Raw genomic sequence first — 16,344 nt, forward strand, 5'->3', positions numbered from 1 at the left:
CTGGGTTTTGGTGTATGGGCATTAATTTATCCTAGTAGAAGAATTATGAACTAACCACGCAATCTTTGCTCTTATTTCAGTGGTCCATGCAAATACCTGCTGTAAGTCAGACCAAAACTTTAGCTTGTTTGCAGGGAATTAGTTTTTTTTTCCCCATATGGTCATAAGATCTAACATTTAGCAATCTTCCAAGTGGTAAGCAACTTATGACTATTAAGTAATTCAAGGTGTTGGATCAAAAAGCTATGAGGCTAAAAAGTTACGGTTTTGAGACCTTCATGCATCTGCATAAACAAAATGATTAAACATCCATATATGCAAAAATCATATAGCAGAATTAAAGTTTAAGAAACATTTATTAAAAAAATATGACACTTACCTCAGAATAATGGCTTTTAAACTTTTCTGAAACAATTCTTCCATTACATGCTTGCTGTCCCGACAAAAAATTTCTGCCATGATCTGCAAGAGCAGTGGACTTCGAGACAACTCCAGTGCATCTAAGAACTGAAACAGTGGACATATTTAGTACCAATTTAATTACAATAAGTGAATATCACAATTTTTAAGCCATCCAGGGTCAAAGCTTTCAGCATACCAGAGCTAAATGTTTTTACCACTTTCTGGCCATGGGATAACACCCTTCTCATATCTCATGTTTTCATTAACTATTCACAACTTTAGTCATTTGCTAACACATGCTTCAGTCAGTTACTAAAAATCCTTCATATACTTAATACACAAATACACTATATTGTGCCTATACATATATAACCTGAGCATTTTGTATCAGGTCATGCTCTGTCACAGGACAGACTCTAAAATGTGGTATGCACATTTTTTTCTGTAGCCGTACTACTCTGGTTACATGTAATGTATTTATTTTATAACACAGAAAGTTTGGCAGCCACCTCTTACCTTCTTCACAGTGTCCACATAATTATTATACCTTAAGGTTCCCTTTGGAAACTCATCAGATCTCATTGGAAAATTAAAGGCAACAAACTGCTCAAGTGTATTTTTCAACTCATCAAGTTTTTCTTCTTTGAGGTTGGTAAAGAAAGGAAGAATTATAATAGTCTGACTCTAAAAAATATAATAGCATGAAACCATAAGCATACTATAATATTAAATATAACTAAACACTAAAAAATACACACGTAACTGTTGAAGTTGATAGAAACAAATGTTAGTGCTATTTAAAGAATACATTAGAAACACATTTGACACGCTAAAAATGTCCTGTCCTGCATAATGTTGTACTGAACCAACATATAAATTGGAATGTGAGTCTGTTTAAAGCAAGTGAAGGCGTTGCACAAAAAAATGAAAAAAAAATGGCTGTCTGTAGCAGTCTAGTATTCATAACACTGGATGTTTAGAATCAATAAGCTACGAGATAAGCAGCAACTATATATAAAACGCCAGGAAATATGGGATCCACAATATAACAAAATGGTCCACTTGTGCATGAAATCACAAACTTTACTGGAGGTTGTGAAGAAGCCTGAACCGCCTACATGATTCATTGCCGTGGTCCCAATGAAAGAGCTGTTTGTACAGTATACTTTAAGGAGCTTGCAGGAAGTCTGGCAGTGCTCAGATTTGATGTATGGGGACACCTGGAGACCCTCAGATGACGCTGGCGTTGGACAAGAAGTGCAGAGGTCTGGCAAGAAGCCAGCTTGACTTGGGAAGCAGTGTTGGCAGAAGAGGATGTGTCCTTGCTGAGTAGTCCCAGACCTTGGCCAGTAAACCGGAAACATCTGGGTCGCCATACTGGATGTGATAGCACAGTCCTGGCACAAAGCTGGTCCGAGAGCCCAGAGTAAGGGCAATAGGCTGAGAATGTAACAGGCTGAACACCAATAGTCTCAAGAGGAGGAATATACATACAGTAGCTTAGACAACTACATGTTTTGGGGCACACCCCTTCTTCAGGTCATCTGACAGGAACAAGCACAGGATGTTACATAGGGAGCCAGGGGGATGAGACATCCAGATGGTCACATCATAATTAACCATTACAGCTCATTTGTCATAGAAGATACAATTTAAAATCCGTAACAGATACCTGGTAAAATGCAATGTCACAAGCTTATAAATAAAAATAATCCAATGGAAAATTCTTGTGTGAATACGTACTGTATGTGTATGTATTTATAAATATAGATGTAAAACAATTAAGAACAGACAAAATTAAGTCCCTAAAATACAAATAAAGATATACAGAATAATAACTTGACAGTAAATGGAATATGGACAGAGAAGAACAAAAGATAGAAAAAAAGTTGATAATTCCGACAATGATATGGATGCCAATGTCCTCGTTCAAACCATTGGCGGCTAAAGTAACCATTTTATAAATCTATTACGTTTTTTTTTTACAGAGTAACACAAATATCTAATTTTAAGTCAGAGAATTATGAGGAATATGTTCAATTGCTAAGTCCCTGGTCACACCGGGTACGACTTGGCATGCGATTTGCATGCCATACGACTTGCCTATCACTCGGCAAGTTGCACCCTATTGTCCGCAATTACAGTGGTCATATCGGTGAAGTTCCGACTTGGTCGGAGCCACACAGATTTCTAAAGTAGTGCATGCACAACTTTTGGTGCAATTTGCATAGACATCTGTGTCAGATGTCTTGCAAATCACACCTCAAATCGGCATGTCATTGGACTTTGAAATTGTGCAACTTCACTGTAAGTGGCACGATTTCAAAGTCGGAATTGGTGTGACCGGGGTGTAACACAGTTAAGGTTTTGTGGTCTTTATTATGATAAAGTGACGAGGAATGCTGTGTTTGTCTTTGCCCTCCTCTATTAGCCTTCTGTGTTTGTCAGTCCTCTCACATTAGGTACGTTTCAGACACCTAACATACAGTAACTTGCAAGGGTACTGTAAGACATATCCCATATATTCTGCAGAACATTTAATAAACTGTTAGATGGGAAAGAAATTGCCAGTCCTACCATTGAAGGATGACTGTCCATGTTTTATGAACTGGCATGTCAAACAGCAACGCTTACGGCATACCAACTCTAGTGTCAATGTATAGTTTGATATTACCATGTTTATTAATAGATGGACCTTTCAGTTTGCTAGGGGCTATGCAGTTTTTTTATGAGCCCATGCTCTTTTGAAAGTTACCTGTGGGACCTAAGGAAAATAAGGCCCTAACTTAGGGTCAAACTGTGCAATGTGCCAATGTCGTTTGAGGGTATTAATGATGGCTCTATAGTCATCACTGTGCCCAGTGATGAATCTAACACAGGAGCCTTCTGGAAGTTCCTTTACCTTGTTGTTAACTGCCTGTCCATCTTAAAAAAGTTGTACTGTATGTGTTGCCACTGGTTGGTATGCTGTAATTTTTGGTGATTATCAACCAATCCTCATGAACCAACTCCAGATCCAAGAAAAGTAAACTAGTAGAATCAAACACATAGGTGAAACTCTGTTGTCGTTACAATGTGAGGTAAAATCCAAAAAAGCCTCCCTGCTACCATCTCACATCATCAATATAATCTCCTTGGACGTGGACAAAAGAGAAAAATTGATCAAAGATTGCAACAAAGCATTGTTTGAATAGTGGCTAAAGAACCTCGATCAACTTCCAGAGAAATCAGGCACAGGGTACAACTGTGTCAGCTCACGCTATACGTTGTCATCTGAATGAAAAGGGACGATATGGTGGGAGACCCAGAAGGACCCCACTGCTGACACAGAAACATAAAAAAGCCAGATTGGAGTGTGCCAATACATACAGGAGGAAGCCAAAATCCTTTTGGGAGAATGTGCTGTGGACAGACGAAACAAAATTACAGCTTTTGGTAAAGCTCCTCATTCTACTGTTGTCAGAAAAGACAATGAGGCCTTCAAAGAAAAGAGTACAATCCCTGTAGTCAAACATGGTGGAGGTTCACTGATATTTTGGGGTTTCTTAGCTGATTCAGGCACTGGATGTCTTGACCATGTGCATGGCATTATGAAATCTAAAGACTACCAAAGAATTCTAGGGTGCAATGTTGAGCACAGCAGGACAATGACCCAAAGCACACGTCAAAGAGCACCCAGAAATGGTTTAAGACAAAGCGCTGGAGAGTACTAAATTGGCCAGCAATGAGTCCAGATCTAAATGCTATAGAGTACCTGTGGAGAGATCTCAAAACAGCAGTTGGGAAAAGGAACCATTCCAATCTGAGAGACCTGGAGCAGTTGGCAAAAGAAGAGTGGTCCAAAATTCCAGTAGAGAGGTGTAAGAAACTCATTGATGCTTACAGGAAGTGATTGATTTCAGTTTTATTTTCCAAGGGGTCTGCTACCAAATATTAAATTGAGGGTGCCAATAATTTTGTCCACTCCATTTTTGGAGTTTTGGGATATGTCAGATTTGGCTTTTTGTTTCTCCATCTTTTTTTGTGTCATACAAACAAAATAAAATATACATGAGAATGCCTAAACATTTGTAGTTGCAACAATTTTCTGGGCGAAGTGGTGAATTATCTGACAGAAATGCAGGGGTGCCAATATTTTTGGCCATGACTGTATGTCTTAGAGTAGGAAATCAAGGAAACTGGGTGCACACTCCACTAAAATTTGTGGATTTATTGAAGCATAACTTAAAAGTGCATATTACAACATATGAGCACAGCAAAAATGTTACAGCATGGAAAAGGGTATTTGCTTCACGCTCTATAAATCCAACCATTTTAGTGGAGTGTCCAGTCAATTTCCTTGATTCCTGCTGTTTCTGGAGGCGAGCCGGGCATGCACATCTGAATGTGTTAGACTGATCCTGCTGTACCACCTAGAGCAGTGTCTTCTCTTTTTGGATTGTTTGTCTTACAGTACCCTTTCAAGTTATTGTATGTTGGGCATACGAAACGTACCCTATTCAAGAGGATTGGCAAACACAGAAGGCTAATAGAGGGGGGCAAATAAAAAACAGTATTCCTCGTCAATGTCAGGAACCATAAAACAGGTGGAGACAGAAAGTGCAGCTAAAATCACACCTTTAATGAAATATCACAAATAACAGTTCAGGAAAGCAGTCAAAACAGAAGCCAGGGTTTGGATGCCAGAGTGGGTAATCAGATGAACCAGGCTCAGAAACCAGAAGTCAGCGTAGTCAGGAGTAAACATCAAGAAATAGGAATCGGAAGAGAAGTCAGCCAGACCAAGCTGTACACAGGAACACACTCGAGATTATAGACCATGCAAGGGCAAGAAGGAAATGAGCTAAGCTACTAAAATCGCAGAAAGGGCTGGCTGTAGGCTGGAATAATGAGGCAGGTAATGGTATCCAGGTTAGTCACTGTGGAGAAAGCAAGTGATTGGTAATTACCCAACAGCTGAGCAGCTTCTGAGCACTGAAAGAATAGAGCTGCTTGGTAAGTAGCAGGAGCAAAGCCCTGACAGTCACTTCACCTCCTACCAAAATGAAGACCCCAAAGCCTTAACTGTGTTAGTCATTGAACATATTCTTCATAATTCTGTGACTGAAAATGAGAGATTTGCATTACTCTGTAAAAAAGAAACGTACTGGATTTATAAAATGCGTACCCTGGCCCCCACTGGTTTGAACGAGGACATTGACATCTATACCAATGTCTGAATGATCAACTTTTTTCTATCTTTTGTTCAATTTTTGTTCATCTGTGTCCAGACTCTGTTTACGGTCAGTTATTTTTCTATATATTTTTATTTGTATTTTAGGGACTTAATTATGTCTGTTCTTAATTGTTGTACATGTATATTTATAAACACATATACTGTATATCACAGATTCACAAATTCACACAAGAATTTTCCATTGGATTATTTTTATTTATAATCTTGTGAAACTGCATTTCACCAGGTATCTGTTTCCTTTTTTTATATCTTTTATGACAAGTGAGGGTTAATTATGATGTGACCACCTGGATGGCTCATCCCCCTGGTTCCCTAAATAACATCCTGTGCCTGTTCCTGTCAGATAATCAGAAGAAGGGGCGTGCCCTGAAACATGTAGTTGTCCAAGCAACTGACTGTCTATTCCTCCTCTTGTGACTATTGGTTTTCAGCCTGTTACATCCTCAGCCTATTTGTCTTTACTTCAGGCTCTCGGAGCAGCTTCATACCAGGACTGTGATATCACATCCAGCGGTGGCTGTTTCTGCTCTACTAGACAAAGTCTGGGACTACTCAGCAAGGACACCTCCTCTTCTGCCAACACTGCTTCCCCAGTCACGTTGGCTTCCTGCCAGACCTCTGCCGCACTTCCGGTTCAACGGTGGGGTCATCTGAGGGTCTCCAGGTGTCCCTATACATCGGATCAGAGCACTGCCAGGCTTCTTACCATCTTCTTAGTGTATACAGGCATCTCTTTCATTGGGACATGGGCAAAAAGTCATCTAGGCGGTTCAGGGTTCCTCACAACCTCCAATAAGGTTTGTGGTTTCATGCACAAGTGTTTTTAATAACTGTTTGGACATCAATAAATGTGGCTTAACATTTTATCTCTGACCAACTCCTCTTTGTGGACAATTTTGTTATGTGGATCCCTTATTTCCTGGAGCTTCATATATAGTTGCACCTTTTTGTTCCATGTGGTTCATATGAGCATGAAAGCTGCTGGAGCTTATCAACTACTCACCTTAGCACCTGAGTTCCTTTTACCCTTACAAGGAATCTGCAATTTCTCATCTCATGAGCAGAATAAATAAAATTACATATATCTTTGTCTATCTAGTTAAAAACAAATGTTAACTTAATCCATAATTAAGAAAAACAACATATTTGAATGTGTGGAATTTACAAAACCAGCTGCTGAGAATCAGTAAACAAAGAGATCTCTTACCATGAACTAGAGTACATAATTAGTAAATAATGATTCAAAATTCTATAATGTACAGAAGACAATCCACCTAATTATTTTTTATGCTTTGTTATAACTCTGCATTTGACCAGCATTCACAGCTTAGTTAACCACTAAATGCACAAATACTTCATAATCAATGCATGGCCAACATTGTCAATCATCCTAATGGATGCATTGCTTTGGTTCCATAAGATGCAAATCTACAATAACAACATACAGTACAACAGATGACAGTCATTAGAGAACCCAGTATTTATTGTATATTTTATTAGTTATTTTCATTCCCATATAATGGAAAATGATTAGTATACTGAACATCCCCCAAACTAACAGACAAGAACACCATCAGTGGAATTCATGAAGAGAGTACAATAAACTCTTTAGAATTCCATTGCACCTCCGGGCCACAAGTGCCAGACAGTTTGCTATGGACACTGTCCCAACAGATACACCAGGCACTCTGCACTTCAGTGAAAAAAAAAAAAAATCACAGTATAGGGATATCACATGTGAGACTTTTTAGCAGCCTATCCACATACAGGCCCCCAAAATCCAATGATCACCTTTAGGCTTTCAAAGGGCATATTTCCTCATGTCACTTCCTCACTACCTATCAGTTTTGGAGGCCCTAAAATGCTAGGATAGTACAAACACCCCCCCCCCCCCGCCTCTTATTTATTTATTTTTCAGTTATTAATTTTGTTTTATTTTTACGCTGTCCCTTTAATTTGTTTTAATCACTTTTATTGTTATCACAGGGAATGTAAATATCCCAACAAGCAACAGGCAGTGACAGGTACTCTTTTCTGAGAAATCCGGAGTCTATTAGACTCTAGATCTCTCCTCTGCCCTTAAAGCATGTGATCACACCAAGATCGGTGTGGTCAGAAGCTTTCCCAATTTAAAAATGATGCTGTTTATATTCGGCAAAACCAAAAAGATTAAATGCTCATTGCTTCCGGTTTTTTAAACCATAGAGATGATTGGAGCCATTCCGGACTCCAATCAGCTCTGTGGTCAGCCAGCGGAACAACCCTCTGCTTCCTCGGGTCCCCTGGCAGGACAGGAGAACCCAAAAAAGCCGTGGAAGGCAGTAGGATGGGACGTATCTTCCCACTGCTTGTAAAAGCGATCCAGCAGCTAATTAGCCACTAGGATTGCGTTTACATGAAAGCTGACCGCCAGCTGAAAAAAACTGATACCAGGGTGGTGCCTGTAGCTGCAGGCATCATCCTGGTGTAACCAAAGTCCAGCGACCTACCAGTACGCTGCTGGTCAGTGTTGGGCATATATGTAACAGCAGAGAACATGGGCATGTGGTGAAACAAGTCTGTGGAACAATATGATCGCAATTCATTCTTTTTTGTAATGTCCATGCTGAGAGTTAGGCTCAAAAAAGTTTTATTCTGAATCAATGATAGGTTTCCATGCAAATTATCCGGCAAGAGCTGAATTTGGGTGGGCGGCGATGTACTGTTGTGCGTATAAATTGCTTTGGGCCACAATCAATTGGTAAAAATCTTTCGTGAAAAACAGCAGAGGGGCTAAACACTAGTGCCGACAGCGAATAGATAGCATGGAGTGATGTCACCACGGCTCAGCCAGTCAAACGGCCAGAGCACGAAAACCCGGAAGAAAGACCAGGTGAAAATGGAAGTCTCGGGGAGCCAAGACAGTGCTCTGCTGAAGGGCTTTGTTTTCAGGTAAGTCTGTCATAATGTGCTAGTATGTGATGCATTATTATTATTATTTATTTATTTATTTCTGTTTGCCACTTTAAATTGCATTATTGCATAGCACAGCGAACTCTGTTCATAGACAGTAATTTTTAAAAGCATTCCAGAGCCGAGGGCCCAAAGATCATGGGCATCCAATATTGCGAATAAATCAAAGAGTGTGCTAAATATAAGTAAATACAAAAATTATTAGTTTTAAATAATGATGTCCGTGATAAAAAAAATATTATATAAAAGTCCATCCACCATCACAAAGTAATGAAACAGTTCTGAAATCTTGTATAAATCAAACACCGTGCAAAAAAAAAAATCCACCACCGAATGAAATGGGTACACTCACCAGAGCTCCATGCTGACCAGATTATAAGTCAGCAAAAATAGCATTTGCTCTGGGAGCGATGATCAGCAGAAGTAATCCAAACTGGGAGCAATATACTGCATGCAGCCAATCAGCACAATATGGAATAGCTTTAACAGCAGGTAGTCATCACGTCTCCATACCATAGATCATGTTCGGGGAATCAAAAAAGGAAATCATGGTGCAGTACGTTTAAAACCAAAATGTTTTATTAAAACGTCAGAATTGCACTCACAAACAGGGTGTCTAGCCGACACCAGCAATGACAGCCTCAAGAAAGCAGGGACGAGCCTCGCTCACTGCGATATCACAGCCGACAGTCTACGAGGAGCGTCCCGACGTCACATCCAAAAGAAGCCCCGCCCTACTAGTTTCATCATCTGACGTCCTCACGGGGCAGAAATATCCAATATTGCGTTTCGGCCTAGTCCATTGCACAGAGACTTCTCCAGGTTTTCGAAATCTTTTGATATTATGTACTGTAGATGATGATATGTTTAACCGCTTCCTGCCTGCCACCCACAATGTACTGTGGCCGGGCGGCAGCTACAGGCAAAGCGACGTACCCGTACATCACTCTGGCTGTACTAACACAGGGGGGCGCCGCAGCACCCTATACCATGTGACCAGCTCCAGCCAAATCACAGATCACGATCTTGAACTGTCAAAAACCTAACTCATTCAAGACAGTTCATGAATGAGTTAGGTTCATGACAAGCTTTGCATTGCAGGAGAAATGATCTTTATTTCTCCTGCAAAGTAAAGTGGAAAACAAAAACAAGAGAATCCCTGAACCACCCCCCCACAGTAGTACAATATTACTATAGTACAATATTACTATGGTCACATTGTACTATTCTGATAAAAGTATTAGAAAAAAAAAAAGAATACAATTTTTTTAAAAAAAACCCTTAAAATAAAAAATACCATATTGAGAATTTTTTTTTTAACTACTTGCCAACCTCTTACCCACATTTTACGGGCAAGCAGCAGCTCTTGGCAAAGCAACGTAATCTTGTGTCGCTTCCTATTTTGGGGTGTGAATGCGCCCCCTGCTGCTCCCCCCAGTCGGTCCAGGGAGAGAACAGAGAATATGGCACCCAGTAAAAACACACTTCCATACACACACGTTAGATTAGCACATTTAACCCTTTCATCGCCCCTATTAACCATTTGATTGCCCTCCCACCAAGCCAGTTCCATTGGGCAGCACAGTGGCTAAATGGTTAGCACTTCCACCTGGCGGTACTAGGGTCATTGGTTCGAATCCCAGCCATGGCACCACCTGCCTGGAATTTCCATGTTCTCCTAGTGCCTGCATGGGTTTCCTTTGGGTACTCCGGTTTCCTCCCACACTCCAAAGACATGCTGGTAGGTTAATTGGATCCTGTCTAAATTGTCCCTAGTATGTGTATGTATGAATGTAAGTTAGGGACTTTAAATTGTAAGCCCCTTGAGGGTTAGGGACTGATGTGAATGTACAATATATATGTAAAGCGCTGCGTAAATTGGCAGCGCTATATAAGTACCTATAATAAATAAAAATAAAATAAATAAATTAGTACAGTGTCAGTATATAGAATTTTTCACAGATCACTGTATTACTGCCACTAGCGACATCAGATAGAGTCAGGGTCAGCAAGCACCCCTCCCAGCCAGGGTCAGCTAGCATTGCCCGCACACTATAGGTCGCTGATCACCCCCATTACTAGTATAGGGTTTGTACGGATCAAGATATTGATACTAGTGTCTGCTTAGTATAGTGTCCCCAAAAATGCAGTGTTTTGCAGGATCAGCCTCGTTCACTGTTAGCACTAGCGTTTAGCCCTTCAGCTATTGTACCAATTGATTGTGGACCAAGGCAATTTATACACACAACAATACATGGCCGCCCACCCAAATTCAGCTCTTGCCAGACAAATCTCATGGAAACCTATCACGGTTTCTGAATTTAAAACTTTTTTGGGCCTAACCCTGAACATGGGCATTACAAAAAAGAATGAATTGCCCATGTTCTTGCTGTTACATATATGCCCAACATGGACCAGAAATGTACTGGTACGTCGCTGGAGTTTGAGTGGTTAAACCGGGATGATGCCTGCAGCTACAGGCATCATCCTGATATAATTTTTTTCAGTTGGTGGTCGGCTTTCATGTAAAAGCAATCCTAGTGGCCAATTAGCTTCTGAATTGTTTTTAAGAGCAGCGAGAAGGGACATCACCCCTGCTGCCTTCCACAGTTATCTTGGGCTCTCTATTAATTAATCCATGAATGCAGCCAGCAGTTCCACTGGCGGACTATAGAGTTGATCAGAGACCAGAATGGCTCCAAGCAGCTCTATAGTCTAAGAAATCTGAAGCTACGAGCATTTCATCACTTCAGTTTTGCAGGATATATACAGCGCCATTTGTAAACTGGGAAAGCATCTGATCACACTGATCTTGGTGAAATCAAATGATGTAAGGGCAGAGGAGATATCTAGAGCCTAATAGGACCAAGATTTCTAAAAAAAAAAAAAAAAAAAAAAAAAAAAAAAAAAGAATACCTGTCAATGCCTACTGCAGTCAGAGAGGATAAATTACATTCAATAAATAGCAATAAAAGTGATTTCACAAAAAAAAAAACATAGGGACAGTGTAAAAATAATATTTAAAAAAAAAAAAAAAAAAAAATACAAAAAACACCTTCGCCCCCCCCCTCACGTGTACAAGCATTGACCCCGTGTCGGTATGTAAACAGCTTGTGAGGTACTGCCGTGAACGTCAGATTAAAAGCAGTAATTCTAGCACTAGACCTCCTGTGTTAATATAAATTGGTGACCTGTAAAGGCTTTTAAAGCATCGCCTATCTCGATAATAAAAATGTATGTACTTTGTTGCCATTGTATGGGTATGCACAATTTTAAAGCATGTCATGTTTTGTATCTATTTACTCGGCGTAATATCATCTTTTAAATTTTATCAAACAATTGGGCAATATATTGTGTTTTTGTACATTAAAATTCTAAAAAGTTTATTTTTCCCAAATGATTTGGGTTTGAAAAATCACTGCGCAAATAAGGTGTAAAGTAAAAAATTTGAACACCCACAGTTTTATTCTTTAGGGCCTCTGCTTTAAAAAAATATATAATGTTTGGGGTTTCAAAGTAATTTTCTAGAAAAAAAAGTTTTTTCATGTGAAGAAAAGTGTCAGAAAAGGCTTTGTCCTCAAGAGTGGGTGATGTGTGTCATAAGATTCTAATGTTGGCCCTGAAATGCCAGGATAGCAGAAGCGACCACTCCAAACGGCCCCCTTTTAGAAAGCAGACACTCCAAGGTATTTGTTAAGAGGCATGGTGAGTATTTTGCAGATCTCATTTGTTGCCACATGTTTTTGGAAAACTAACAAAGAACACAAAAATGTATTTTTTCTTTTCTTTTTCAAAACGCTTTTGTGACGGGAGTGACTTCGGGGGGTGGGGGGATCCCTGTCTCAGCTCCCCATATCCCTATTATGTGTAAGTCACCCTGTGCCTCTTAGGGGTACAGGGTGGATTGTCCTGATATTGTGTAGACATGTATAGGTGGGGGTTGGTCATCATTTACTGCCATGTGGTGCATCCCATTGTTCTACTGTGTGTCTTGTTTGGGAGCAAACTATTATGGGATGTATGTGTCTATGTGTATTGGCTTGGTAGGGGGTGTTTCCGGCAGCCCTTCCCCCTGATGGGGTTGTCTGCTGATGTGTCTCTCCTTGCTAGATTTAGTTTGCCCCGCCCTGTGTCCCTATGCAGGGAGGTGGGTTGTTCCCTTGAATGTGTATATAAATCTTGTATCTATGTTAAAATAAAGCAGTCTATCTCCTGGAATTGTTCCAAGTTTGTTGCTATCTACTCTTGTATGGTCAGCGGTGTGTCCGTGGATCTGTGTTTGGACAGGGAAGCGGGAGTCTAACGGAAATACCCTAGTGCAGTCGGGGTCCGGTTCTGTTACAGCTGTGACAAAAATTATATCAGTAAAATACTCACCATGCCTTTTATCAAATTCCTTGGGGTGTCTACTTTCCAAAAAGGGGTCATTTGGGGGTGGGGGTGAGCCGTGTTTGTACTATCCTGGCATTTTAGAGCCTCCGAAACTGTGATAGGTAGTGGGCAAGTGATATGAGGAAATATGCCCTTTGAAAACCTGGAGGTGGTCATTGGATTTTGGGGTCCTGTATGTAGCTAGGCTGCCAAAAAGTCTCTCATATGTGGTATCCCCATGCTTGGGAGAAGTAGAAGAATGTGTTTTGGGGTGTTATTCCACATATACCCGTGGCATGCATGAGCAATATATCATTTGACAACTTAGAAGGAAAAAAAAAAAGTAATTTTCGAAACATTTGTGGCAAAAAATAAACTGTTCCATGCACTCAACATGACTCTCTGCAAAATACTTGGGGTATCTACTTTCCAAAAAGGGGTCCCTTGGAGGGGGGTGTTGTACTGCCCTGGTATTTTAGCACCTCAAAAAATATGATAGGCGGTCGGAAAGTAAAAGCTACGTAAATTCCAATATATATACCATAGTTTGTAGACACTATTACTTTCACGCAAACCAATTAATATACATGTATCAGGATTTTTTACAAAAGACATGTAGCAGAATACATTTTAGCCTAAATTTATGACTAATTTTAAGTTTATTGGATATTCTTTATAACCAGAAGTGGAAAATATTGTTTTCTTTTTCAACAATTTTTTTGTTTATAGAGCAAAAAGTAAAAACCGCAGAGGTGATCAAATACCAACCAAAAGAAAGCTCTATTTGCGTGAAAAAAGGACATAAATTTATTTTGGGTACAGCATTGCATGACCATTTGATATGTTTTCTATTTTCTGTTGTGACTAAAATATGGGTTTATGAGATTTGCAAATCGTATTCTGTTTTCATGTAGACTTTACACAGCGTCCCAACTTTTTTGGAATTGGGGTATTTACAAAATATTGTTTGCAGTACAGTATATGTGCTGCCAATATACTGTGTTGAGATGTCATGTGTGACATACAGTGACTTGAAAAAGTATTCTTACCCCTTGAAATTTTCCACAATTTGTCATATTACAACCAAAAACGTAAATGTATGTTATTGGGATTTTATGTGATAGACCAACACAAAGTGTCACATAAATGTGAAGTGGAAGGAAAATGATAAATGGTTTCAAAATGCTTTACAAATAAATAATTCAAAAGTGTAGCACGCATTTGTATTCAGTTCCCTTAAGTAAATACTTTGTAGAACCACCTTTTGCTGCAATTACAGCTACAAGTCTTTCTGGGTATGTCTCTACCAGCTTTGCACATCTAGAAAGTGAAATTTTTGCAAATTCTTCTTTGCAAAATAGCTCAAGCTCTGTCAGATTGGATAGAGAGCATCTGTGAACAGCAGTTTTCAAATCTTGCCACAGTTTCTCAATTGGATTTAGGTCTGGACTTTGACTGGGCCACTCTAACATGAATATGCTTTGATCTAAACCATATCACTGTAGCTCTGGCTGTATGTTTAGGGTCATTGTCCTGCTGGAAGGTGAACCTCTGCCCCAGTCTCAAATCTTTTGCAGACTAACAAATTTTCTTCTAAGATTGCCCTGTATTTGGCTCCATCCATCTTCCCATCAACTCTGACCAGTTCCCCTGACCCTGCTGCAGAAAAGCATTCCCACATGATGCTGCCACCACCATGTTTCATGGTGGGGATGGTGTGTTCAGGGTGACGTGCAGTGTTTTCTGCCACACATAACGTTCTGCTTTTAAGACAAAAAGTTAAATTTTGGTCTCATCTAACCAGAGCACCTACTTCCACGTTTACTGTGTCCCCCACATGGCTTCTCGCAAACTGAAAACGGGGCTACTTATGGCTTTCTTTCAACAATAGCTCTTCACTCTTCCACTCTTGTCAGATTTGTGGAGTGCATGACTAATAGTTGTCTTGTGGACAGATTTTCCCACCTGAGCATCTCTGCAGCTCCTCCAGAGTTACCATGGCTGTCTTGGCTGCTTTTTTTTTTTATTAACGCTCTCCCTGCCCAGCCTGTCAGTTTAGGTGGGCCGCCATGTCTTGGTAGGTTTGCAGTTGTGCCATACTCTTTCCATTTTTGGATGATGGATTGAACAGTGCTCTGTGAGATGTTCAAAGCTTGGGATATTTTTTTATAACCTAAATCTGCTTTAAACTTCTCCACACCTTTATCCCAGACCTGTCTGGTGTGTTCTTTGGCCTTCATGATGCTGTTTGTTCACCAATTTTCTCGAACAAACCTCTGAGGGCTTCACAGAGCAGCTGTATTTATACTAAATTACACACAGGTGGACTATTTACTACTTAGGTGACTTCTGAAGGAAGTCGCACTTTTCAGATATTTGTAAAAAATTTTGAACAGCAATTATCATTTTTCCTCCACTTCACAATTATGTGCCACTTTGTGTTGGTCTATCACATAAAGTCCAAAAAAAAATACATTTTTGTTTTAGGTTGTTGCATGACAAAATGTGGAAAATGTCAAGGGGTATGAATACTTTTGCAAGGCACTGTAACTATCTGGGAGAGAGAAGTCAAAAATAAGACATACCTTCAAATTAAGACCAAGCTTTTTATCTGTTAGAAGGTTTATGTACGACTTAAATACACTGCTGAATGCTGGGTGGCTTGTATCGAAAGAAACAGAAGACTCAATCTGAGGGAAAAAATAGAAAAAGATTATACTGTACATACATTTCTACTAAAAATACAAGACCGTCCAGACAAAAACTTGTATAACCCAACATTTTTTTTTTTATTTTAACTTTTGGAGTGGATAAAGCTTAGGGACCCATCAACATGTTTTACTGCTGGCTCTTCCTCAGTTGGGGAGGTTTCCACTCACTGATTCCCTGTCCGGGGTATGGATGTCAAAAGAAAAGAAAATGAGGGGAAGAAGCAAGCATAAAAATTGTAATCTTTTAACACTTCATTCACTTTTATTGCACAAATTAACTGATATCCTAAACTAAACCCCCAAATAATTTGTCTGTGAGCATCCTGCAATGACATGTCTGTTACAACCACGGACAGTCAATATAGGAGGAGAATTTATCAAAGAGTTCTTGCTCCTGGGAAAATTGGGTGGTCAGTTATGCTCCATAACTAAAATATTTTTATGAATATATTCTTACCAATGAATAAAGATATAAGACGCTACAAAGATAAAACTGCACTGATACTGAAACTCAGTTATCCGGAGGTTTTACAAACCCAATCAGAGCCAAATCGTTAAAAATAAGTTCTGGTGATCTTTGAAGGTCAATAGGCAGGGGATTGTCAAACAAATAGCACAGAAAAGAGGGGGTGGGGGGGGGCGGGGGGAGATACCCTGGGGGTCATATACCAA

At 39.8% G+C, this 16,344-nt stretch overlaps 1 protein-coding gene across 1 annotated transcript in view; it reads right to left on the bottom strand.

Annotated features, from left to right (window-relative positions):
* Positions 1-16,344, bottom strand: part of PRKDC (protein kinase, DNA-activated, catalytic subunit) — a 378,101-nt gene that overhangs the window by 197,019 nt on the left and 164,738 nt on the right. The window contains exons 38-40 of the mRNA XM_089678402.1: positions 15,547-15,651; positions 919-1,086; positions 380-507 (exon numbers count right to left, since the gene is read on the bottom strand). Coding sequence (XP_089534528.1) covers positions 380-507; positions 919-1,086; positions 15,547-15,651 — 401 coding nt within the window. The remainder of the gene's footprint in view (positions 1-379; positions 508-918; positions 1,087-15,546; positions 15,652-16,344) is intronic.

This window comes from Staurois parvus, unplaced genomic scaffold, assembly GCF_062004578.1.
Source record: "Staurois parvus isolate SC_StPar_1 unplaced genomic scaffold, SC_StPar_1.0 ptg000205l, whole genome shotgun sequence".
In the NCBI taxonomy this organism is placed as follows: Eukaryota; Metazoa; Chordata; class Amphibia; order Anura; family Ranidae; genus Staurois; species Staurois parvus.